The sequence below is a fragment of the Aricia agestis genome, chromosome 5, assembly GCF_905147365.1.
Source record: "Aricia agestis chromosome 5, ilAriAges1.1, whole genome shotgun sequence".
NCBI lineage: Eukaryota > Metazoa > Arthropoda > Insecta > Lepidoptera > Lycaenidae > Aricia > Aricia agestis.
The window spans coordinates 2,964,228-2,991,036 of NC_056410.1; the positions used below are offsets into that span (position 1 = coordinate 2,964,228).

Genomic DNA, 26,809 nt, shown 5'->3' on the forward strand with positions numbered 1-26,809 from the left:
ACCAAAGAGGTAAATAATTCAATATTACTTACTTTTAACAAGAATTTTCAGAACACAACCTTTTAACCTTTAGATGTATGTATAACATGCTCCGGATAAACATTGACACACCTAAACTACTAGAAAAGTTAAATAATTGATATGATATTATCAATCCCAATTAGAAACCCAATTAGCTAAATTCTCATATGAGCACTTTTTCATTTATAACTTCTTCTCTTGACGACAATATGGTATTATATGATGGGAATAGTGTAAATCACTAAATTTGACTCAAAAACAAAAACCTACATTATAGTACTTTTCCAAAAAAGACTTACTTAATAAGAATTGCATAACAAACATATGGAACTTATTGTTCATAAAACATAATATTATCATAGGAACATATATTATTATGTATTACCAAAAATACTTTTGTACTTACCTCAATAATAATAATAAGTATTAGTTTTATATTAAATTAAAACTTACTATGTACTTCTTAGGAACCTATCTTAGGAGCATTTCGTACAATCTTTTGATTGCAGTAGGTCTTTGTGTTATTTCACAAACTATTTCCTTGTAAACCATGCATGATAAACGCTGCACCAAAGAGGTAAATTCAAAGGTATTACTTTCTCAATAACAAGAATTTTGAGAACACAACCTTTGAAACTTTAGATTCAAGTATATTCACGAATAAATATTGACACACACACATACACCTAAACTATTAGAAAAGTTAAATCATTGATAATATAAAATCCAAATTAGCTAAATTCTCATATGCACTTTTTCATTTATAACTTCTCTTGACTACAATATGATATAATATACAATGGGAATAGTCACTAAAACTCAAAAATATAATCCTACATTACTTATAGTACTTTTTCCAAAAAGACATAACAAAAATTGCATAACAAACATACTTATTGTTCATAAAACATAATATTTTCATTGGAACTTATATTATTATTACCAAAAATTCTTTTGTACCTCAATAATAATAATATTAGTTTTATATTACTTATTACATTAAAATTTAAAATACATGAGGACTTTAGTAAGTCCTCATGTATTATACATTTTAAAAAGATGTGGTCGTTTTAGGGACCTATCAGACAGAGTGGTCACGCGTTGAAGCATTTGCGTTGGAGCAGTCAGTGTGTGACTGAGGAGCAATTCTAACACATTCAGAACTCCTCCTGTGTGAGTATATAGAGATACTCACACGGGAGGCATTCTACAACATAATACAACACAAAGAACACAAAACCCTTGACCGCTCTCTGTCTGAGATATCCCAGGCAATTTCCCATAGTTGCAACTTGCAATGCAGTTTCTAATTGTTATTGGTTTGCCAAATAAAAGTCTGAAATTATAATATTGTTTTTATCTTTCATCAAAAGTTGGTATTTGAACTCCTTTAATAATAATAAATTAATATTTACACAAGGGATATTTGATTCATCTTCTTTGATTTTAAGTGACAAGACCTTGTTTAAGATTTCCGCTGTATAAATATTTTTAGAAGTATAATATAAAAGAGATTTAACACTTGCCTATCTGATACTAGGTTGATAATAAGGTGTAAGACAAATGTAGTACCTATTGATGAAAGCTGTGTATGAATATGTATCTAAGGTAGGTATATTTAAGTGAGAAAATAAATGAAAAAACATTTAAAAACGAGTATTTATTAAATTTCTTTTAATTAAAGCTTTTGAGTGAATATATATTATCTTCCTAGGACTTCGTCATCATTACACTTGCTATTCTTTATTATAAACTGAGTACTTATAGTATCTCAGTGTTAGCAATCATCCTTTATCCTGAAAAATATTTGGTTCAGCGTACACAGTACTAATAATGTAAAATGCCTTACAAGGCACAAAAAGGGGATTATTAAACTTATAAATTGCCTGTTTATGTTACAATAATACCTATTTGAAAGCTCAAAAAAACGTAGGTGTTCAAGAATGAGTTCAAGTTCAACAAACTATGTTCAACTCACGGACGTAAAAAAAATATTTTTACGTCTGTGGTTCAACTCATGACATCAACTCTGTTGTAATGCATGTAATTGTAATCCACAAGTTTGATGCATTTCTAAGACTTTTTCATGGTAGATTATTTAGCGTAGGTATCAAGTAGGTATAGGATATAATAAACTTATCAATTTCTTGCTTAAAACATAATCTCTATAAACTTAATAACAATATCCAATTATCTTTTTTTTTTGTCTCCTTCTTCTTCTCTTTTTTAATTGCCGACTCAGTTAGTTGCCAATGTCAGAGAATTCTTTCTCCTCTAGATCGCCATGCTTGTGATAATATAAACATGAAGGAGTGTTATTTTCTCAGTGTTTTCATAAAGGGCTTATAAAATACCAAAAAATATAAATAAAACCATTTACACATTTATAATAATTACCTTTAAATACAATAAATCGGTGCAAAAGTAACTATTCCTACATTGACCACGTTTTATATTAGAAAATAGTATATTTTATAATAAAAAATATTAATCTTTTTTTAAACTATATTTTCATCTTGATTTACAATTTTTCCGTTAGTCGTTATGGCTAAGCCATTTCAATTCCTAAAAAAAAAAACAATTCCGTTAGTCAATTCCTAAAAAAAAAAACAATTCCGTTAGTCAAATTTGACGTTCGTGTTTGACATTTCTTAATCCAGTTCAGAGACAAATATTACAGGTTAAAACCATTGAGAAGTAAAAGTGCACATGATACGGAAACATAACCATTCACTTTACAACTGTTTACATACCTGCACGGATTAGCTCAGGTTTTGACAAAGTTAATGATAGGGGGGCTGGCTGTATCTCAAGAACCGCTGTAGCTAGACTTCTGAAATTTTCACAGATTATGTATATCTTGACGACCTCTGTGGCTCAGTGGTGAGCGCGTTGGTAGCTCAAGCCGGGGGTAGCGGGTTCGAATCCCGCCGACGGAACAAAAAAGTTTTCAATGTTCCCGGGTCTGGGGCCTACTACAACCTCTTAAAGCAGTATTATTTTAATCTTACTTTATGATTTCGTACCATCACCTCTTAAAAGTAAGATTACTTTATGATTGTTCCGTCAAGACGTTTTGTGACGTCATGTCCCGATTCATTCGCTCTCAGCGTACCATGAGCTCCATTTTGACACCGTTTGACAGATGAGCAAGATTACTTTAACGTCAAACTAGCGATCTTAAATCCGCTGTGAAATATCAACTTTTTTAAGATTTTTTTGCATTTTTTACTGTTTTTTAGTAAAATTATATTTGAAAATTGAGTACGGTACGACTTTAAATTACGCATATTATGTATTAATAACAAAATTCTTAACTTTATTTGTATTTAAAGTTAACCATGTACATAAAAAACGGCGTTTGTTTTGAGATAACCAATGTATTAAATATTTACTAAACGTACCTTCTATTTACCTTATAATAGAAAATATCGAAACAGTCTTCAAAGTCGCGCAACTCACACACCACTTAAAACTTTTTTGTTTTAGCGTACCACACCAACACTTCACGTCTTATTTGGGTTTCAGCATTGGTTTTTCAACAATTTCACTATTTGATTTAATTCTTATTGTTAACAATTTAGCGCTGAATCGGTTTAATTTATTGAAATATTTTGGTTTAGTACCATTCAAATTCTCTACAGTCACTAATAGTTTTTTCTACATATGTTTAGACTAATTAGACACTTCATTCATTTGTTTACACAATCGTGTGAGAGTGACAAAAAACTTTATAGCTGCTATCTCGCTTCCACCCATGACAATTCATTTGTTTATACAATCGTGTGAGAGAGACAAAGCGCTTTGTAGCTGCTATCTCGCTTCCACCCATTGATAAATGTAAACAAATAATTTGATATCGTTCGTTCTTTCCCATCACTTAGCAGGAATAAAACAAGATTGTTTTCATACACTTTAAAAAGTTCATGGTACGAATCAAAGTAAGGTTATTGTAATCTTACAACAAAGTGTTCTGGAAACATGATAGTTTTAGGAAAGGTTGTGGTAGGCCGCCTGGATGTGTATTAAATATGTGTATGTATAGTATACAATAGTATTAAATGTATTTCCGTTGTCTGGTACCTACCTGTGACACAAGTCCTTTAGATACTTACCACGGGGCCAGACTGACGTGGTGTGAAGCATCCATAGATATTATTATTATTATTATTATCTTTTGCCGCTACAACTACAAATACTGAAAACAAAATAAAATTAATATTTAAGGGGGCTGCCATATACAACAAACGTGATTTTTTCGGCCTTTTTCGCTCTAAGTAGGTATATATCATAGCAAGAGGTAGGTACTTGAATTTTTCACACATTCTTTTGTTATATGTGCACTTTTATATTTAATAATAATATTAAAATAAAATTAAAATTTATGGGGGCTCTCATAAAAAAAACACAATTTATAGCCTATTTTTGCTCTGTATCGGTACGGAACCTTTCGTGCGCGAGTCCAACTCGCACTTGGCCGATTTTGTTGTTCTTTATTCCACAAAAAATAAAACCTAAGGTCTGTATGATTGTTGTCTACGTGTTAGGGTGTTTAGATATCAATTGAGACCTTTTGTATGTTCGTAGGACATTTACATGAGAAGTAGTGGTCAAATTAGTTTAGGAGCTCGAGTAAAAAATAAAATGGCCGCCATTTTGAAACCACAAGAGAGAGAAAAAAAAAAGATCCATTTCGTCAATGAAAAATGTCATATTTCATTGAGTCATATCATCATCATCATCATCATCATAATATTAATACGCGAACGAAAAACTTTGTAACCCTTTTTACGAAAAATGGGGAAACGTAGGTGCATGAAATTTTGCACAGTTATAGTTTATATGGTGAAGGAGTGCATCGAGCTAATATTATTTTGAAATTATGCTTTTATCATACATTTTTTAACAAATAAAACATTACACACACTACAACACACACACTCATGAGAAATGACATATGAGTGACAAGCCTATACATACGAATTATACTCCTTTATTTATGGTTGAAGTCTGTTGACAACAAGTTGACAAATTGAAAATGGATTATAGTTTTTTTCAATTGAATCTAAGAAACTATTAGACAATGCTTACACGGCCAGTCTGCGATCAGCTGAGTGATGAGTCCCAGAGACAAGAGTTGAAAAAAAATTATGATAAAGTCAATATTTTTTACAAAATATAGGTAGTAGTCCTAATGTCATTGAAACTAAGGTCGAATTTCGACCATTGGGCGATCTCTAGATACATTAAAGAATTGGACACCAGTGTTGGGAGTTGGAACACACTGGAAACGTCAGAAAACGTAGAAATAGAACACATTTTTGGAAATCGGCCACTTTCAGAAGCTCATAGCAAGGCAATGATTTCAGATAGATAAAAAGTGTGAAGGACAAAGTTATAGAGAATTTAATTAGTTTTTATTATGTAGTATAAAAGAATTTCGTACGAAGCACCGTTTTTGATAAGTAAGCAAAAAACCAAAAAACGGTACCTTCTTGGCCCTCTCCTCCCTCGGGCTCACCTCGGAGGGGTCAGGACTTTTAGTATGTTTATCTCCTAAGTAGTCCAAACAAAGTACCTAAGTCAAAATTTCTGTTTTCCAAGCAGACCCCTATTTTGGGCATTCATTTACTAGACTATTATGGAACCCTAATTTACTGAGAAATAATATTTAATTATTTTTTGTTCGTTTGACCCTGTGAGACGGTTAATAAAAATTTTCATGCGGATGTTTATCAGTGTACCGTATTAACACTTAACGCGTTTACTTAATACTTACGCCATCGCTTCTTATTGTCACTCAGTTCAGTCGATCTTTGGCAGTCCGTGCTTCGAGTTCTGTGCCGACTGAACGCGGTGCGAAAAACCTAGTCATACGTCTCGGTGTTCGAAATTCAAAGAGTGTTGTGTCTGTGATGTTTTTAAAATTCATTCTGTGCGCCACTGTTTTTGTGATTCGTTCAAAGTCTCTTTGCTTACGTCTGAAAATATTTAAAAATATATTTTAGGAGGAAAAGTCGGCTCAAACTTTTCTCACCACAATTAATATAAATAAGTCTATTAATAAGAAAATTAGGAGACCTTTAACAAAATATTACAGAAATATCATTAGTGTGCCAATTCTTAAATTTTGCCTTATTTAACATATTATTTTTGACCACAAAATACAATGTAGGTTATTATAGAGCTGTACCTTATTCAAAAACGTCCTTGATCGTATCATACTTTGCAAATTGCATGCATAATATGCAATATAATGAAATATTTTTTAAGGTTTAATGACAATTTAGGGGGCAAACGGACAAAGTACAAACGAATCTCTGAAACGAACTTTGAAAAGCGCGGTTTGTCGCCAACCTTTTGGGGGTCATAGTTGAATTTGAAATCTGTCATAGTATAAGTTGAACTTAATTATTAATATGTGATTCGCACGACGATAACTAGATATACAACTGTATCGCTACAGCAGTAATAATAGATAATGTGATAAAAATACGTGATAAATGATAATCTTCGTCGTGATAATAATATTATTGTCGCGCTATAGTCGACATGTTGTTTGTCCCAAATCGCATTCGCGGACGTACCGCGCTATGTAAATTGCGAATTTAAATTGAATTATGACTTTGTTCGGAATAAAAGTGTACTTAATAAATAATAAATCACCATGAATTATCAAATGGCTAAAAAGTTACAATCCAAAGCTGTAATGGTGTGAGTGTTATTTTTTTGTTTTATTTGGAGAAAAGAAGTGGAATTATAATGTGCGAAGTAATAATAATAATAAGTTATATCTATGGACGCTTCAGACCACGTCAGTCTGGCACCGTGGTAAGTACCTGAAGGACTAATTGTGTTACGGGTACCAGACAAGTGACAACGGAAATATATTTGAAACTTTTACACCATACATACATTTAAGATTTTTACTATATTATACATAATATATTAAATATACATCCAAGACCCAGAAACATTGAAAATATTTTGTCGGCGGGATTCGAACCCACGACGCCCGGCTTGAGCTACCAACTCGCTCACCAACTGAGCCACAGACTAGGTGGTCGATATCGAGAAGTGACATATTTATTTCCGATGTAGAAATCAGTATATATTAAGTCTATGGTAGAAATAGAGGAGAAGTTACTCCGAACTTATGTGCCTAGGTATCTAAAAGGTTTTTCAAAAATTGCAGAACTTAAAATCGAGTACGACTTAAACTAGCTTAGGTTGATATGGATGATATATTATATAATTAGTGATTCATACGTAGTGACTAATAATAATAATTAATGAACTAAAATATTGTTCTATTTAAGTTGATTTCGTATCAATTAAATAATCGTTAAATATTACGCAATTCATAGGTTCATTACTTAATTATCTTAGACGGTAGACCTCAATGCATATTTTAAAAAGTTATAATAAATAATAAAATTTAACTGCTTAGTACAAAACACAATTGAAATAAATATGCATTTCTTTTATTTTTAATTATTATTTAAGACATAAGTACTTACATTAATTATTAGAAGTAAAAAAATATATCATATCAGTATATCTAAGCTTTTTACCAGCATCGCTCGCGTTGATATCTTTTATATACTGGATACATTTGGGAAGAATTGCACGTACTGGGTTCCGATTGGAACAAATAAGTAGTTGATGCGTGTTGGTCGGAGCGGAATTACTGTTATTATGATATTTTTATAAAGAGATAGGTACATCAGCTTTCAGCTTTCAGCAGTCGATTAGCCATTTTTAAAGAAAAATGTGTTATTGTTACCTCGGTATTGTTACCTCGTACAGATCTTCCTTTTTGTACCATCGGAAAAATTGATTCATAGGCAGATGGCAGACTAACGTAATTTGTTAGGTTTATGTCAAGTTCAACTGATTTATCACGACGGCTTTCAGTCTCGAAATCAGCGCGGGGCAGCGCATAAAGTTAATATACCTTAGGTATATTAACTTTATGGGGCAGCGAGACTGAAGCCTGACTTGACATAACCCGATTAAATGACGTTGGTCAGCTGTCTGATGGTACATGGGAAAATACTTTACGCATCCCCTGCGGATTGGGGACATCGGCCGGTCTGAGGGATCCTTCCCGTTTCATACCACTTATTTTTCATACCGCGGTATGAAACAGCGAAGTACTGTTTTTGAATTGCCTGTTTCATACCGGCGTCCGAAACAGCGAAGACCTTTTTTGAATTAGCCGATTCGTACCGCAGCGCAGATTTTAGTACAGTCAAGCTCAAAATGTCTATAAATAAATAACTAAAATGTTTATTCTGCCACAATTAAATGTTACACATAATATGACTTAATATAATATATAAATAAAATAAATATACAGAACTGATATCAACAAGAATAAAATTAAAAATTAAACTATTTTACCTATTCTACAGCTAATTCACACATAAAAACTATCAAAGGTAAACAAAAAAGAAAAAAAATTAATAAATTAAGCACAATTATTGTAGCACGGCAGTGTAACACCCAAGTGTGCAGAAACGGAGACCACTCACTAAGACGACCCAGTCGTCCCTGATCTTCCGTGGACCCCTAATTTTCGGGCAGAGGACAAGCAGACGGAAGCTGTATTATATCTGTATTATATTTCTATATTAATCAAAAAATTATAATTTTATAGCCGACTTAAGTGGATACACCAGGGGCTAGAGAAATGAAAAAAAAGTACGTGTAATATCTATAGCTGTCTGTCTCCCTTACCTCAAGCCTATACCGCAGAACGCGATAGAGACAACTGCAGAAAATCCAGAAAATCAACGATTCGTTGTCCCCTGATTCCTTCTCCAAAACTTAACCGATTTAAGTATTTTTTTCATTAAAGATTAAAAAAAGGTTTGAGATGTGTTCCTATGTTTTGCTTTTTTTGTATAATCTAGCCAAATCTGTTTTCTAGACGTTTGAACACAGCGGAAAATCTGGCCATTTTTTTTGGGTTTTTGAACATTCATGTCTTATTTAATAATTAAATTATGAAAAAAAAGAAAACATAGGGACATTGTATTAGTGGCCGTAGATATTCAGGAAAAAAATTATAACTCTACTAGCATTATCCAGGGAGGAAACAGGGGACAACGTTTGTATGGAAAAAAGGGCGGTGTGGACTCCTCTTAAGTCTTACGACCAAACTAAACTAGCACTGTTTTTAATTTTGGCACCTTAAAAACAATAGGGGTGTATTTAAGACATATATTTTTTTTCAGATGTATATTTGTTACACCTAAAAATATATTATTAAAAAAATACACTCTTATTTAAATTAAAAAAAACACGTTTTGTTTTCAAATTTCCCGCTAAAACGCTAAAGTTCATCATGGCGTCGCTATGACGTCACGGTCCTCCAAACAACAAAAATCTTTGTAGAAGTTTGACATCGAAATGTCACTGTCACACACAATATTTTGGAGATCGCGACGTTACACTCTGTGATTACTGTTTGCGATCACGTGATATTACGAATTAAATATAAAAATACTTTTTATTATATAAAATAAAAAATATTATTATAAAGTTAATGAGTAAAAATATGCCATTTTCGGTAATTCTATAATACAAACTCTCAAAAAACAATAATTTGTATTATATTTCATTTACTGTCTACACCCCTATTATTATAAAATATACTTAATACAAGTTAGGTGAATTATGAATAGTACACAAAAATATTTTTTTATTTCTTCTTGTTACCACTTTTCTATACGCCAGTATAAATAAGTGATTAGACTAAAAATATTTAATAAAATTCGTGGTACGAATCCACCCATACCAAAAAAGAATTGGCCGTTTCATACCATTCCAAACACCGCGGTATGAAACAGGCAATTCAAAAACAGTACTTCGCTGTTTCATACCGCGGTATGAAAAATAAGTGGTATGAAACGGGAACGACCCGGTCTGAGTGGGATTCCTGTAAGGACTTGTCCACAAAAAACTCCGTTGCGACTTGCGACAAAATTCGATTATCGCGCGAGAACCGTACATTTTTTCGGGACAAAAAGTATCATCCTTTCCCGGGACTCAAAGTATCTACACGGTACCAAATTTCAGAGAAATCGATTCACCGGTTTGGGCGTGAAGAGGTAACAGACAGACAGACGTCACACTTTCGTATTTATAATATTAGTAAGTATTTATAATATTAGTAAGTAATAAGTATGGTCTATGGATAATAATAACTCCCACACAGGTTTTGGTGACGGTAGCCGGTTGTGTGCCCCAGTGTGTGCACAGTACACAGGAGCACTCTCTATTCCTTTACTCTCATAACGACCGACACAACTTGCGAGAGATTATGCGCAGTACCGACTTAAATATTATCATATTCCTTATAAACCAGATATAATATGTACCAATCGGCAAGGCGGATACTTAGCCCGATTACGTAAACCTTAAAAAAACGCAAAGTTTCCGACCAACGAACATTTTGTTGCGAGTAGTAAACAATACACAAAATAATATTATCAACAATTTAAAAATTTAAATAACAAGTATTACTTATTTATAAAAAACTTACTTACGGGTTTTACCTTGACCGCAATACAATCCAAGGGGAAAACACTATTATGATGTTTATTTATCCTATTGTTTAAGGATATAGCTTAGATATTTGTTCAGGTTGTTTGTTAGCTAGAACCGGTCAGGTGCGAGTCGAGTCAATGATGATAATGATTAAATATCAACCGCGGTTCTGTGGCGTAGGTAAATCAATGTTGCAGGAACTTCACATTTTGCCCGGCAAAATAAGCCATGTGCCATCTGCATGTCTTTGTACTTTACTATAGTTAAATGTACGTCATACGCATAGACTTAATATATACTAGCATTAATAATAATAATAATAGCTCCCACACCGGTTTCGGTGACGGTGGCCGGTTTCATTGAAACCAGGCCAGCTACGCAGGAGTAATTTTATAGTGCCCAAGTGTGTGCGCAGTACACAAGAGCACTCTCTATTCCTTCACTCTCATAACCCAGTGGGACGGTAGACCGACACGACCGGCGAGAGATCAGGCGCAGGACCGACTTTTTACATGCCCATCCGACGCATGGATCATCTTACGAGTACTTGTCAGACAATCAGGTGATCAGCCTGCATTGTCCTAACCAAACTTGGAAATAACATGTTTCCAACGCGGGAATCGAACCCACGACCTCCCGAGTCAAGAGCCGCGCTCTATACCACTAGACCACGGAGGCGTTACTATACTAGCATTATAGGTTTATGGTCATACGTGTACTCTAAATCGTCTGTAGGTACCGAATTTTATCAAAATTGATCCGATGTATAAAGCCTATTGATTGCAAAATGTAGGTAATTAATAATAATTACTAATTCTTTACATCTAAATGAGGTGTAGATGAAGGTACTAAAGTTCCGAAGTATACGTCTTATCAAGCGGTGGAATTACATATTTTCAATACTGCAATTCTACTGCAAAACGTAATTTTAGAAGAGTTTTAAGGGTTCCGTACTCAAAGGGTAAAACCTATTACTAAGACTTCGATGTCTGTCTGTCCGTCTGTCTGTCACTAGGCTGTAACTTAAGAATGGTAATAGCTAGAGAGTTGAAATTTTCACAGATTATACTGTATATCTGTTGCCGCTATAACAACCTAATACTAAAAACAAAGTAAATTAAATATTTAAGGGGGGGCTACCATACAACAAACGTGATTTTTCAAACATTTTTTGCTCGGTATCAATGATGACAACAGGTAGGTTGACAGTTAACAGTTGAAATTTTCACAAAAACCTTAATAATAATTATATGTGTAAGTACTTTAATAATTAATATTAAAATAAAATTAAAAATTTAAGGGGGGCCCATACAAAAAATACAATTTTTGGCCTATTTTTGCTCTATAACGGTACCCTTCGTGCGCGGGTCCGACTCGCACTTGGCCGATTATTACAGTTTCCATATTATAAATACCAAAGAGTGTTTGTCTATCTGTCTGTTACATCTTCACGCCGCTGAACCGATTTTGGTGAAATTTGGTCTGGATCTGAGTCGTGGGAGGTAAAGGAGTAAGGGCATCTAGGATACTTTTTATAAAAAAAAAAAAAAAGTTCTCGCGCGATAAACGCGAGTTGCGAGCGTCATTTACTAGGTATAATAGATATTCGTAGATATTTTAACTACTTTCTAAAATCAGATAGAGAAAGCAGGCAAACCTAATAGGGATTTGTTTTTATTATTCCAATCTTTTAATCTCGGATCTGCCCACGTTAATACCATTTCAGTTTCTTTGATAAATTAACTTGATATTTTATAAGTTAGTGAAAACCCACTAATATTCTAATAACTACTGAGATATAAAACAGCTGTGATCAAAATATTTATGATCATCTATAAAGGCGCGAATTGAACAAAGAGAGCTAACTATAATATTATAATATACCTCTGTGTAGCCCTCTGTGTAGTGAGTGAGCGAGTGTGTAATCAATAGAATAGAATAGAATATTTTTTTATTTGCAGCTATTACTATCTTATAAGATACAAAAAAAAACTTTAATTATGTATTACAACAAAATAATGACAATAAAATTTCTAAATAAATCAGCCGCAAATTCAGTAATCAATAAATAGTTAATTTAATATTAAGTATTTACGAAATACCAAATTAATAAAGGCTACAATATCATGGCAGCGTGAACTCTATATTTGTTATGTAGTCAGGTATGTTGACACCTGACATGGTGTCCTTACGCGAATTAACGTGTTTCATTGCGTAGGTATTAAGTAAAACGAATGTAAAAAATTAAGTGTGAATTATTCTGATAGGACTTTTATTATCATCTTTTTGTCCGACTGCGCCCGCGTACCTAAAATATTATAGTGTCGTACTAATGGTGTCACCTTAAATAATTGTCCTGACTACAGTGTATTCGATAGAAACAAAAAACCTCTCTTTCTGTGTAGTAGTATTAGAATAGATGTAAAAGACTAAAAACTAGAAGGTTAAAAAATATTAGTAAGTACATAGGTACATCTGAATATGACTACATATTTAAGATACCTATCTCCTCAATACTCGTGCAACAAAATGATAATAAATCAAATAATCGTTATCATTATCACTATTCACTTATCAGTCATTTTCAACTTCTATTAGGTCATCTACATCTAGTAATCTCTTGATCGTGTTTGACAACAAAATACTTTATCATTAAAGTAAAAGTCATCGCGTGGGAACCGTACATTTTTCCGTGATAAAAGTATCCTGCCTTGAAAGTAGCCGTACATGTCTGTGTCTGTCTGTTACCTCTTTTTATCCCGTAAAAATGTAAGGTTCCCACGCGATTAACGAATTTTGACGTGGGAGAGCTCCTTCGGCACGAATGGGCCGGCTCGACCGGAGAAATACCACGGGCTCACAGAAAACCGGCGTGAAACAGCGCTTGCGCTGTGTTTCGCCGAGTGAGTGAGTTTACCGGAGGCCCAATCCCCTACCCTATTTCCTTCCCTATCCTCTCCTATTCCTTTCCCTTCCCATCCCTACCCTTCCCTATTACCCTATTCCCTTCCCTACCCTCTCCTATTTCCTTCCCTACCCTCCCCTATTCCCTCCCCCGCCAGTGCCAGTGTCCATGGGTGACGGAAGTTGCTTTCCATCAGATGAGCCGTTTGCTCGTTTGCCCCCTATTTCATAAAAAAAACGGAGTTGCGGGCGTCATTTAAGGGTCTATTCAGACAGCAACGCGACCTACTGAATAGTGAATTATGACACATTTCGTGACCGTGATGGTGGCACTTCACATGGCTATTGGTATTTGCTATTGGCTAATTGTTGCATTTGGTAAAATAATCATTAACGTATACACAAAGTACAAACATGCAAATAAAGGTAAATACGGCCTTCCACACATGGACGTCAAATATACCAAATTTTTACTTGATTTTTAACCCCCCCCCGACAAAAAAGAGGGGTGTTATAAGTTTGACGTGTCTGTCTGTCTGTCTGTCTGTCTGTCTGTCTGTCTGTCTGTCTGTTTGTCTGTGTGTGTATCTGTCCGTGGCATCGTAGCATCCAAACGGATGGACCGATTTTGATCTAGTTTTTTTTGTTTGAAAGCTGACATGATCGAGAGTGTTCTTAGCTATAATTCATCATCATCAGCCTGCTCAGTGCTGGACAATCAGGGTTTATCTGGTTCATGAAAGGCCGTTAGCAACTTGTATTCGTTTGATGGGTATTATATTTCATTCTAGTTCATGGCATTTGTGAATATACAATATACGTATAGTCGTATACACATATTAATGGAAAGTTGACCTGGTGCTGCAGCATCACCTGGTAATCAATAGGATATCCAACTCCTCGCCAACTTAGAGCAGAGGTTTCGTGTTTGGGCTCATTTTAATTGCGACAACCAGTAAGAAGTAGATAGACAGTAAATATTTATTTACATGCTGCTGCTACAGCTTCACCTGGATTCTATACCTAGGAACCGAGCTTCTTATGAACCCAAAGTAGAGGTTTCATGTTTGGGCTCATATTAACGGCCTCATCGAAAAGGACATTGATAGATGGTAATCATGAGAATATGATCACGTTGATAGGAATTATTCTGCACTATAACCAACACAAGTTTAAAAAGGTTGAAATAAAATTAAATTAAGAAATTTAAAGAAACCCCGCCAAACAACTTTAAAAAGTAATGAAATAATATTTACTGCCTTTAAGTTCAAATAATTCCTAACTTGTGTGAAGTAATATTTTAGTCCACAATTATTGTTGTCAAGGTGTGTCGGAGGACCGCTAATGTAGATGTTTGATTTGAGATTCCACATAAAATTATAGTTTAAGGATCAGTTCACAGCGAACCGAATGGATACATCAAATACGCAAATACAAATAACCATGTGTGATGTGAAGTGCCACCATGAGATGTCTCACTTGCAAATAGCTGTCAAATCCATACAAATTTAGAAATGCATCTACGCGTCGCGACTCGCGTTGCGGTCTGATTGACCCTAATAGGTAATAAATAATAATTAATACTTCGCTTCTAGATGAAGGCCGTGACGCCGAATTTGTAGGCTGTTGGACTTTTTATAAGATGCCAGCCAGCGTCATGTGTTGTTTAGGTACGTGAGTATTTCTTGTAATACCTAACTGAATGGTTAAATTACCGCCACGACTCATCTAATTGCCAACCGGATAATCCAAGAACATAATAAAGCCCAAGCTCAAGTCACAGTTAAGCACCGAATAGTTAGATGTCTAAAATAAGTAGTCAGTAGATATTTAAATGTAAAAAACCTTACCAATAAAAAAATGAATAATGATATTTCTTTAAAGTCAAGCACAAGCCCCATAGATATAACGCGACAAACTGTGATTGAGTCTACACTCAGCACTCTGTAAGTACAGACACTCGAAAAGCGAACCCTCATTGTGGCGTAGTCAGATAAATCGTGTTAAAAAATAATCGGCCAAGTGCGAGTCGGACTCGCGCACGAAGGGTTCCGTACCGTTAAGGAGTGAGCACACTGAGACGGGCCGTGCCGGGGCTCAGCGTGCCGGGGCCCGGGGCTCATCGCAAAAATCCGCCTCTATACAATTTGTATGGAAGCGGATGCACGTATCGCACACTGTGTCGGGGCGCAGCGGATTTCCGCTTCCATACAAATTGTATGGAGGTGGAATTTTGCGATGAGCCCCGGCACGCTGAGCCCCGGCACGGCCCGTCTCATTGTGCTCACTCCTTTATAGAGCGAAGAAAATATAGTGTTTTTGTATGGGAGACCCCCTTAATTATTTATTTTATTTTAATTTTGTTGCTAAATATTTAAGTACGATAATTATAATTAAGGATTTTGTGAATATTTCAAGTGCCTACCAGTTGTCATTATGGATTACAAGCAAAAAAACCCGGCCAAATGCGAGTTGGACTCGCCCATGAAGGGTTCCGCAGCAGCAATAAGGTTTAATTTTATGAAATTAAAAGATTTTTGATTTATTTTTATATTTCAGTTGATTTAATGAAAGTTAATTTAATGTTTACCATTTATGACATATAAAAAAACTACTTGCTAGATCTCGTTCAAACCAATTTTCGTTGGTAGTTTTTATAGTAGGTAATGTACATCATACATTCTTTTTAGACTTATCATGCCCCTTTAGAAGTTAGAGGGGGGGCACACATTTTACCACTTTGGAAGAGCCTCTCTCGCAAACTATTCAGGTTAGAAAGAAACATTTTAGAAACCTCAATATGATTTTTATATATTGAGGTATCCTATCCATAGATACCCCACACGCATAGGTTAGATGAAAGAATTTTTTTTTGTTTCAGTTGTAACTATATACTTACCCCTAAAATTTTTAATATTTTTTCTATTTTTATATCAAAATCTTAATGCGGTTCACAGACTACATCTACTTACCAAGTTTCAATAGTATAGCTCTTATAGTTTCGGAGAAAAGTGGCAGTTACATACGGACGGACAGACAGACAGACAGACAGACAGACAGACAGAGAGACAGACATGACGAATCTATAAGGGTTCCGTTTTTTGCCAGTTGGCTACGGAACCCTAAAATCACGTTTGTTGTATGAAACTTGAAAGCCTTAAATATTATTAACTCTATAATATAGTAATTTTTAGTATATTTTTTTGTTATAGCGGCAACAGTTAGGTATACACAATCTGTAAAAAATTCAGAAGTCTAGCTATAGCGGTTCTCGAGATACAGTCTAGACTTTAGAGTCTAGAGACAGACAGGCAGACAGACACACATCGAAGTCTCAGTAATAACTAAAAGGGTCCCGTTTTTACCCAGCTTTACGTAACCCTTAAAAAAACTAGTTATCTATTACATATATAAAATATATTATATTTGGATATTATGATAGGTTAATTAAAAATAATGTTGGTGTTTGTGAGTTGCCCATTGGCCTTTGGTCCTCATAAATCGGACATAAATAATCGGCCAAGTGCGAGTCGGACTAGCGCACGAAGGGTTTCGTACCGAATACCGATAGAGCAAAAATAGGCCGAAATAGTGTTTTTTGTATGGGAGCGCCCCTTACATCTTTATTTTATTAACCCCCGACAAAAAAGAGGGGTGTTATAAGTTTGACGTGTCTGTCTGTCTGTCTGTCTGTTTGTCTGTGTGTGTATCTGTCCGTGGCATCGTAGCATCCAAACGGGTGGACCGATTTTAATCTAGTTTTTTTTTGATTAAAAGCTGACATGATCGAGAGTGTTCTTAGCTATAATTCATCATCATCAGCCTGCTCAGTGCTGGACAATCAGGGTTTATCTGGTTCATGAAAGGCCGTTAGCAACTTGTTGTCGTTTGATAGGTCTTATATTTCATTCTAGTTCGTGACATTTGTGAGTATACAATATGCATATACACATATTACTGGAAAGTTGACCTGGTGCTGCAGCATTAACTTAGAGCAGAGGTTTCGTGTTTGGGCTTATTTTAATTGCGACAACCAGTAAGATGTAGATAGACAGTAAATATTTACATGCTGCTGCTGCAGCATCACCTGGATTCTATACCTAGGAACCGAGCTTCGTATGAGCCCAAAGTGGAGGTTTCATGTTTGGGCTCAAATTAACGGCCTCATTGAAAAGAACATTGATAGATGGTAATCATGAGAATATGATTATTCTGCACTATAACCAACACAAGTTTAAAAAGTATGAAATAAAATTAAATTAAGAAATTTTAAAAAACCCCGCCAAACAACTTTAAAAAGAAATGAAATAATATTTACTGCCTTTAAGTTCAAATAATTTCTAACTTGTCTGAAGTAATATTTTAGTCCATAATTGTTGTCAAGGTGTGTCGGGGGACCGCTAATGTTGATGTTTGATTTCACATAACAAGTTTAAGGATCAGTTCACAGCGAACCGAATCGAGATAATCAGCGTCTTGGCGGTTGTAGTTTGTAGTTTACTTGGCGGTCCCCCGACACACCGTGACAACAATTATGACCTAAAATATTACTTTAGACAAGTTAGAAATTATTTGAACTTAAAGGTAGTAAATATTATTTCATTTCTTTTTAAAGTTGTTTGGCGGGGTTTTTTGAACCTCTCTCCCGCTAGCCACATGTTTCGTTTTGCCCCTCGGACTGAAAATGTTTATGTGATGAAGCTCATAGCTTAATAAAATTTTTTAAGGTTCTGTATGGGAGCGATGCATAACTTCCTAGACTACTTAGGACTTTGTGAAAATTTTGTTTTATTTTTAGTAAATTTGTTGTTATAGTGGCAACAGAAATATATACATACCTACCTAATCTGTGAATTTTTTAGATTATAATAGGGTTGCTGAGGATTCCTCTTCCGCTTCCTCATAATGCGGAAGTTCCGCAATATTTTGGGTTCCTCAATCATTACCGCATCCTCATAAATAAAAATAAAAAAAATCCTTTTCCGCTATCACTTCCTCAAAATTTAAGAGGAATTTATGAGGAATTTCACTGCGCAGTGCGCATGCGCGTCGCGTATCCAATCATGGCAACGCACACGCCAGAGCGCGAGATTGTATCATTCACATTCACTCATCTTTTTTTTGTGTGCGTGAGTTATGTATATTACTGAACTCCTCCTTAACTGCTGGACTGATTTTGATGATTCTTTATTGTGTGTGTTTTGAGAATGGTTTAGATTCATAGTTTGGTCCACTGGAAAGTGCCCTTTTAATTATTTTTTGTGTAATGTATGTACCTATCTTATATCTTTAAACAAGCAATTCTTGTATATATATATATATATATATATATATATATATATATATATATATATATATATATATATATATATATATATATATATATATATATATATATATAATTGGAATTTCGGAATCGGCTCCAACGATTTTCATGAAATTTAGTATACATATAGGGGGTTTCGGGGGCGATACATCGATCTAGCTAGGACTCATTCTCAGAAAATGTCTTTTTATTCGTGTTTTGTCGATAATCGATAAACTGAAAAATATGACTCTTCCTGACATCTATTGGCGAATAATAATACTATTATGTGAGCAACTAATTGTTTTAACGACCAGCAGATGGCGTTATTAAGTAACACGAAGTTAATGAGTGTTTGCTATACCGAGCAAAGCTCGGTCATCCAGGAACTAGTCATGTAAAGACAAGACAAAGGCTTTTGGGTTGGGTCCGCTAGTATTTATAATTTCCTATCATCCAATTCCTCATCCGCTTCCTCATCGGCATCCTCTTCCTCAAAAAATATCCTCTTCCTCATCCGCATCCTCTAAATTTGCGCGTGACAATTCCTCTTCCTCCTCCTGTTCCTCATAATCACTTCCTCAGCGGTTTATGATATTATACAGCCTGTAGACAGACAGACAAACGGACAGACATCGAAGTCACAGTAAATAGTAATAGGGTCCCGTTTTTACCCTTTGGATACGGAACCCTAAAAATAATAATTTACTAACGAGTAACGCAACTACCTAACTGTTATGTCCTTGGCCTCGAACGGCACGCAATGAAAAAACATTATTATTTTTTAACAAAAAATTTAAACCGACTTCCAAGGTAAAAACAATGTAATATATATGTTACGCTCAAAGACCGAAATCGCTCAGTGAGCGAAAAAATAGCTCACAACGCGTTGTGGTCACAGTGAAACAGCCACAAAAATTCACATTCACAACGGGGATTATATATATATATATATATATATATATATATAATATACTAAAAAAATTAAAATTGCTGAACATATTTTTTTCATAAATTTTTCATTAACCCATTACCCACCCCACCACTCCCACACCCACCGCCCACGGCCTGCCAGCACGCAGATTATCAGAAATGGTTGTTCAGGGAAGTAGCTAACGGAGTTTTAACACAGCTGAAGCCACATGACCGATCGCCAGCTCTTAGTCGAGTAGTCGTAGTAGATCTATGAGTAAACAAACAAAGTTTACCTCTTTATAATATTAGTATAGATTAAAAACTACTAAACCGATTTTAATCATTTATTCAGTGAGTGACATAGGCTATATATTTTTACCCGTGCGAAGCCGGGGCGGGTCGCTAGTTAATAATAATTATGAAATTGTTGAATCTTTTTCTTTGACTTATGATACAAAAGGACTTTGAACTGTATGAAAGTTTTGAAGTCGACTGTACATTAGTGATGTGCGATATCGATTACAGTTTACCAATTTATGCTGATATTTAAAATTATTGAAATATTTTATTACCGTGGTATTTGTTTGTCTACCCATTTCTTGCTTTTAAATATTTATGTACAATGTGGGTGCAGGTTATTAAGATTACAAAATAATTTATATTAAATGACTTTATTTTTTCCCACCAGGTTTAAAAATAAAGAATGAATTTTAAAAACTTTGTTGTGTATTTGGTTATATGAGTTTGGAAAGTGTTTATAATTCGTTGTGTTCGTTTGTGAATAACGTGAGAGACTATTTCAAAATGCTCAAACGGAGAACATCGAAACGTTTTGTGATCGGGGATACGTCTATGGATGATTCCGCCTGGAAAGACGAAGCTACAGATGTTATTTCAAGTGATCTGGCAGAAAAATTGCAGATTACTATAAATACGGTCGACGATGAACCTCAGGAAAATACTGAAAGTGCACCACAGCCGCAAGACAAGAAATTTTTGGATGTTGCCAAAAATTCTTTAAAGTAAGTAATCAGGGCGAGCGAAGCGAGCCCTTGTATTTTCCACAACCTATACATTTTGTGGTACACTTTATAGAAAAACTATCACGCCTATTGATTTGTGCTTTAACATAGTAGGTAATTTTTATTTACTTATATGTAGATGTGTTATCATCAGTCAGTCAAGGTCTGACGGCTGATCGGCTTTTAGATTTAAATCGAAAATTGAAGACTTTTAAATTTTTGCTATATTTACACATATTTCTTATTATTTAGGTCTGAGCAAAAGATTGAAGGAGATGGAGGGTATATTTCAATGTTTTTAAACTTAAGTAGATAGTTTTAGTTATGACAACGCTTGGCATGATCAATAATAATAATTATCTTAAGTAGTAAAAGTTTGTAAAAATATAAAATATTACAGAAGAATAGACAAAGTGAGAGATTTCAGTAGAAAGAATAAGCATTTCTATGGTGGCCATGCAAGCGTAGGTATTTGCCTAATAATAGAACAAATTTTTCCAATGTGGCTTTTCGTAGTGTTGCTGTTTTTATTTTTCTTGACAAGTGAATAGGATAAACGTTCTCTAAAGAACCAAATTTATAATTCAAACAATACAAGACAATGATTAAATAATGAATTTGGCCACGAATTTGGCATTGAAATTTTATTTACATACCAATTTGATACCAATATTAATATTTTAGTTGTTTAAATAAATCGGTTCTTGTTTACATGACGTAATAATACTGTTTTTATTACGATGTAACATAATATCAACTTTGTAATTTGTATCGATAACAATGAAGACCTTTTCATTCCTACGCAAGTCGCAACGCAACACAAGCGGAAAACAATTTTCTTTCAACTGCCTGTCATTATTGTGCTTACTGCTTGCCGTTCTTGTCACACTCGCGAAATTTAATAAGTCGGAAGAGGACACGAACATCGTATGATCCGTCAGTTAGACTTCATTGGGCATTGAAACGTCAAAGACGAAAACAAAACGGTTTATGCAGAGTTTATGTAGAAATGATTAAATATTATCGTTTATGTACAATTAAAATCAATTTTATCCGTTGTGGCTAACATATTAAACTCAATTGTTTAATTGTACGAGTAAAAATGTATAATTCGATGAATGGTTTATATTCAGAAGGTCCTTACAGGTTAGTACAGCTTTTGAATGAATTAGATTTTTAAATAATTTTAGTGAATTCGTACACCACACATGCAATTTCACGTGAATTACTACCTATTCATTAGATACGAACTAACCACTCAAAATTAATTCAAACATACAGTATGGCCGTGTTTTCTCGCTATACACTCAAAATGAAGTAAGTACTTACTTACTTAATTTAAATTGTATACACAATGTGTAATTATTACTATGATATTGTACAACTAACTAAAGGTTTCAGAATCCGAATTCTAACCCAGGGTAGATAGATCGTTAAGGTGGCAAAGCATAGACTTAAGTATACTCTAAGTAATGCTACCTCCGGAATTGGTAGGCAAAGTATACATTTGTGTAACGATAATAATTGTAATAATTACAGTACTTACTAAAAACTGTAACAAAATAGATTATTTCTATTTTGTTATAGTTTTTAGTACTTAATCATATCAATGTACTATCAAAGAAGTTGATTCTTAGGCAGATGGCGGACCTAAGTATTTTGGTCCCGTTAAGTCAAACCAATCCAACCGATCACAGCTCACATTGAATTGACATAAGCCAACCACATGATGTTGGTTCGTCAACTGCCTAGGCATCAATTTCCTCGATGGTACGTAACATAAATGCATGTAGCCTAAGACAGTACAAATGTGCTAGCTTAATTAGATTTCTTGAAATAAAAAAAAAACACTTTGCCATACAAATGAAAACATTGCAAATCAGGCTAATAAGCTAGTCAGGCACATAATATCTTTTATGTGTCATTACAATTTGATTATATTATTTGTTCTGTACATCTACACCAGAGGTTCCCAAGCTTATTTTGTCTACCTCCCAGTGCCCACTAAGAAATTTTTTGTTTTAACGCTCCCATTGTTTCACTTTAAAATGTATCCAAATGAAATAAATCACCCCCCCAAGCCTCTACACAACATCCCCATTTTTTTCTGGGTCCCACAATGCCCTTCAGACCATCAGCACCCACAACTACAACGGGGCGTTTTCGCTCACTTTGGGAAAGGCTGATCTACACCAAGGCTTAGAGCAAGTTAATCAAATATTTAGTCTGAACTTATTCATAACCCATCAACTCCCAAGCGGCACCCGGGTGCTGCATAACAATTGAAAATCGATTGTGTCTGTGATTCCTAGTAATTAAAAACCTTTTTTTTATTATTAAATTATTCATTAAACATATCTCATTTGCACATCATTAGTAATTTAAATATCTGTTACTATAACTAATTTGTACAACTTACTTTAAAATTGTTATTTCGATAAAAATATACTGAAAGGACAAACAATATTTATTTGTAATTTTTTATTTATTCATTACAGAAACAATTTCGTTGCTTATTCTTATTAAAATAAATTAGCCAAAAAATTAAAATATTTTTGTTTAAAATTGAGAGTTATAAATTGTCATACTTTTAAGCGATATGTATAATGAACCTGCATATATATTGTTAAAATGTGTACATTATACAACCACAATTAGCATTTTATGAATTTAAAATGAAAAATCCTATTTATCCATTCATAATAAAGAGGCATAAACTTAGAGTTATTAAATATTAAGGCAATGTTGATCTCCCTCTTATTGATAAGAGTGCAGATGTTTAAAAGATTACCTGATTACTAAATGTAGACTTAACATTATGTCCAGCTTAGTACTAATAGTAGTTAGTACAATCACATAATAAAATTTGTTTGTTTGCAGACCTTCTATGTCACAAGGTACAGTGGTGCACAGTCAACGTTTTCAAGAAAAGGACTTCACTATAGCGACCCCTGAGGAGTTTGTACGACGTTTTCAAGGCACTAGAGCTATTAACAAGGTAAAAATGTTTATTTTACATACTTCATAATATGCTTAACTTTATATTAAGTGCTTATTTGAAATAATAGAAAAAGGTTTTAAATATTTGTAATATTTTTAACATAAAATGGTTCTTTCAGGTTTTAATCGCTAACAACGGAATAGGAGCGGTAAAATGTATGAGGTCAATACGTCGGTGGTCCTACGAGATGTTCAAGAACGAGAGGGCTGTGCGCTTTGTTGTTATGGTGAGACCACATTCTTGTAAATGAAGGCATTTACCCAACATGGGGGAACAGATAACACATTATAATCATTCGCGTGACATAGAAGTCAGTAATATAGAAGTGAAAACCAAAGTGATCAAACAAATATCAATTTTTTTAACACACTGAGCTATTTTGCTTCAAAACTCTACACCAGGGCTGTAGCTAGAGTCAGATTTGAGGTAGGGCAGCATTGGTTACAACTTACAGGTAGGGCAGAAGTAAAAAAAATGTCATAATTGATTGATTTTCTTGGGTTTTGCTATTTTTAAGGTAGGCCGTAGGGCATTATGATTTTAAGGTATGGCATTGCCCCACAATGCCCCCCCATAGCTACGGCCGTGCTCTATACCAATAACAAAATATAATAATTATTTTTACTCTCTTCGACTATGAATAAACTAACATAATACTGTTATATAAGAAACCTCATTCTGCATTTGTAGTTAAAAAACTTACAACGTAAAAAACTTAATGACTATGAGAGTCATGGTCATTTGACCAATAACAACGTGTTTGTTAAAACATAATTACTTACTATTGTTTGCAAATGCAATTGTTTATTTATTATTTATTATTAGGTTTATTATATATATTTACAAAAAAAGTGCATACAAATGTAAAAATGATGACCAATAATCAATTTTACCCCTGTAAATGTCTTCCTTGTACAGGTGACCCCAGAAGATTTGAAAGCGAATGCAGAGTATATCAAAATGGCTGACAACTATGTTCCTGTGCCTGGAGGTTCCAACAACAATAACTATGCCAATGTTGAGCTGATTGTGGACATTGCTGTCCGTACACAAGTACAGGTTAGTATGACATTTACTCTATGTTATAATATTATTCGACCTTATGCAGTGGAAATAAGGCTCAAATGCAATGCATCACAAATGTCCAAGTACTTACTTAATATACAAAGGCACTGATTAAAAGGGGCAGTTGTAAATTGCAGTTTTGGTAAGTAAAAAATTATAAATGGCACGTTTAATAACTAGTTTAGCAGTTAAAACTAAGCAGTAAAGTAAACAAAAATGAGTTGTAAAAAATAATGAAATGGATCATTGAAAACAATATTGAACAGTAAAATAATTAAATGAGCGGTAAAAATAAATGAATGAGCGGTTACGTGTGGGCAGTAACAAATCGGAATTTGTCAGTAAAAAATCTCATTCTAAGCTTCTTTAAACAATGAGGTGGTAAAATATAAAAAAAAACGGCCAAGTGCGAGTCGAACTCGGCCATGGAGGGTTCCGTACCGTTATAAAGCGAAAGTAAGACGGTCGCCGGCTGCTGCCGCAGCACGCTCGCTGCGCTCGCTCGTCTCCCTCTGTGTTGTGGTCTAAGCTCTAACCTAATAGTAGGGGAGGTAGTGCTATTTGCTAAGTCATTTCATACCGACCAAATTTTTGTCCAGCGGTAGCTTAATATTTATCAATCAATATAATCAGCGTCAGTCGCCGCACCCGTGGTGGGATGTTAACTGAGAGTATTTCAAAGTTGTAAAAAAAAATAATTGCGAAAAGTGATTTTATACCGAATGAAATTTTTATGGATGATTATTGAGGTCATGCTTAACCAAAAATGCACCGTCAGCCGTATCGCAGACGGGGGATTTAACGTCAGTCGCGTTACTGAACTATGTTAAAAAAATTAAAATGTAAAGTCATTTCATACCGTACAAAATTTATACAGGTGAATGTTGATACCTTTTTAATAATAAAGACCACCGTCAGTCGTTAATATGCGGGTGGAAAGCCCGTCAGCCAGCGATATAAGCTATAACAAATATAGCTCTACTTCGCGCTCAATGTATCCTGGGGCGTCGCGTAGACGACATTTCCACCTGCAAAAATTCAGCTGACGGCGATTTTCGTTTGAATTAACCATAAAATTGTCTCACATAGCAATTTTAAGTAATTAATTCGATAGTCAATATTTGTGAAGAAGAATTATATACATTTTACTTTAAAAGCGCCATCTGTTGTTATATACTAAAACTAAAATAGCACCTACCAAACCTAAACGTGTATGATCTAGATATTATTATGACCTTTATTGGGTGCGAATTGGGATCTTTTTAATGTCAATTCAATACGATTTCCAACAACAACTTTGAGATACTCTCAATTTTTATTCCACCCATACTGCAGTAGCTGACGATCAAAACTCTTATGTATTAATAGAATAGTATTATTGTTACGATTTTCGCTCGGTATGAAATGACTTTTTAAAATGAGCGCGACCTACTATAACCTACTCTTGGACTTTCTGGATTGTGTTCGTTTTTGTTTTTGGGGGGGTGCGCCCCCCGGACACCCCTTTCTGGGGGGGCTCTGCCCCCACCCCCGTCCCCCCGCTACGGTATCCGTGGTTAAGTAGGCCTTCTGTTAAGTCGTTATCGAAGCGCTCATTCCATCATTTTTACCTCTCATTCAGTTATTGGACTGCTCAATTATTTTTTTATTACTTTCCACGTTATACAGTCGCAATAATTAATTAACCGCCATAAAATTAAATAACTGCTTGTATTTTTCAACTGATCATAATAACATCTCAAATATTTAAATAACTGCTCAAAAAATTAGTTCCCATATGCAAGTAAATCAATATCAATACAATTATTTGTATATTTTAAACTAAGTGTCACTTTAGGTAGTTTAAACCGTTTTCTGTGTTTTTGTATCATACAAATTGTAAGAAATTCTTACAATAATTTGTATGATAAAAAACTGTAATGTTATTTTTAGTTGCATCTGAATTACAATTTATAATTCTTTTATTTTAGCTAGAAAATGAATATCAATGTCAACAGTTTCTCGACCTTTGGTCCACGA

The 26,809-nt window shown here is 34.3% G+C and overlaps 1 protein-coding gene across 6 annotated transcripts in view; it reads left to right on the top strand.

The window, feature by feature from the left end:
• The window catches only part of LOC121727024 (acetyl-CoA carboxylase), a 92,606-nt gene that overhangs the window by 27,341 nt on the left and 38,456 nt on the right, over window positions 1-26,809 (top strand). For 3 of the 6 annotated variants that reach the window (XM_042114698.1, XM_042114697.1, XM_042114701.1), the window contains exons 4-6: window positions 23,605-23,722; window positions 23,844-23,951; window positions 24,644-24,784. In XM_042114698.1, the coding sequence (XP_041970632.1) occupies window positions 23,605-23,722; window positions 23,844-23,951; window positions 24,644-24,784 (367 nt within the window). Of the gene's footprint in view, window positions 1-20,421; window positions 20,725-21,691; window positions 21,871-23,604; window positions 23,723-23,843; window positions 23,952-24,643; window positions 24,785-26,809 lie in introns of those variants that run through there. The other 3 variants (XM_042114699.1, XM_042114700.1, XM_042114702.1) reach the window with 3 other exon arrangements.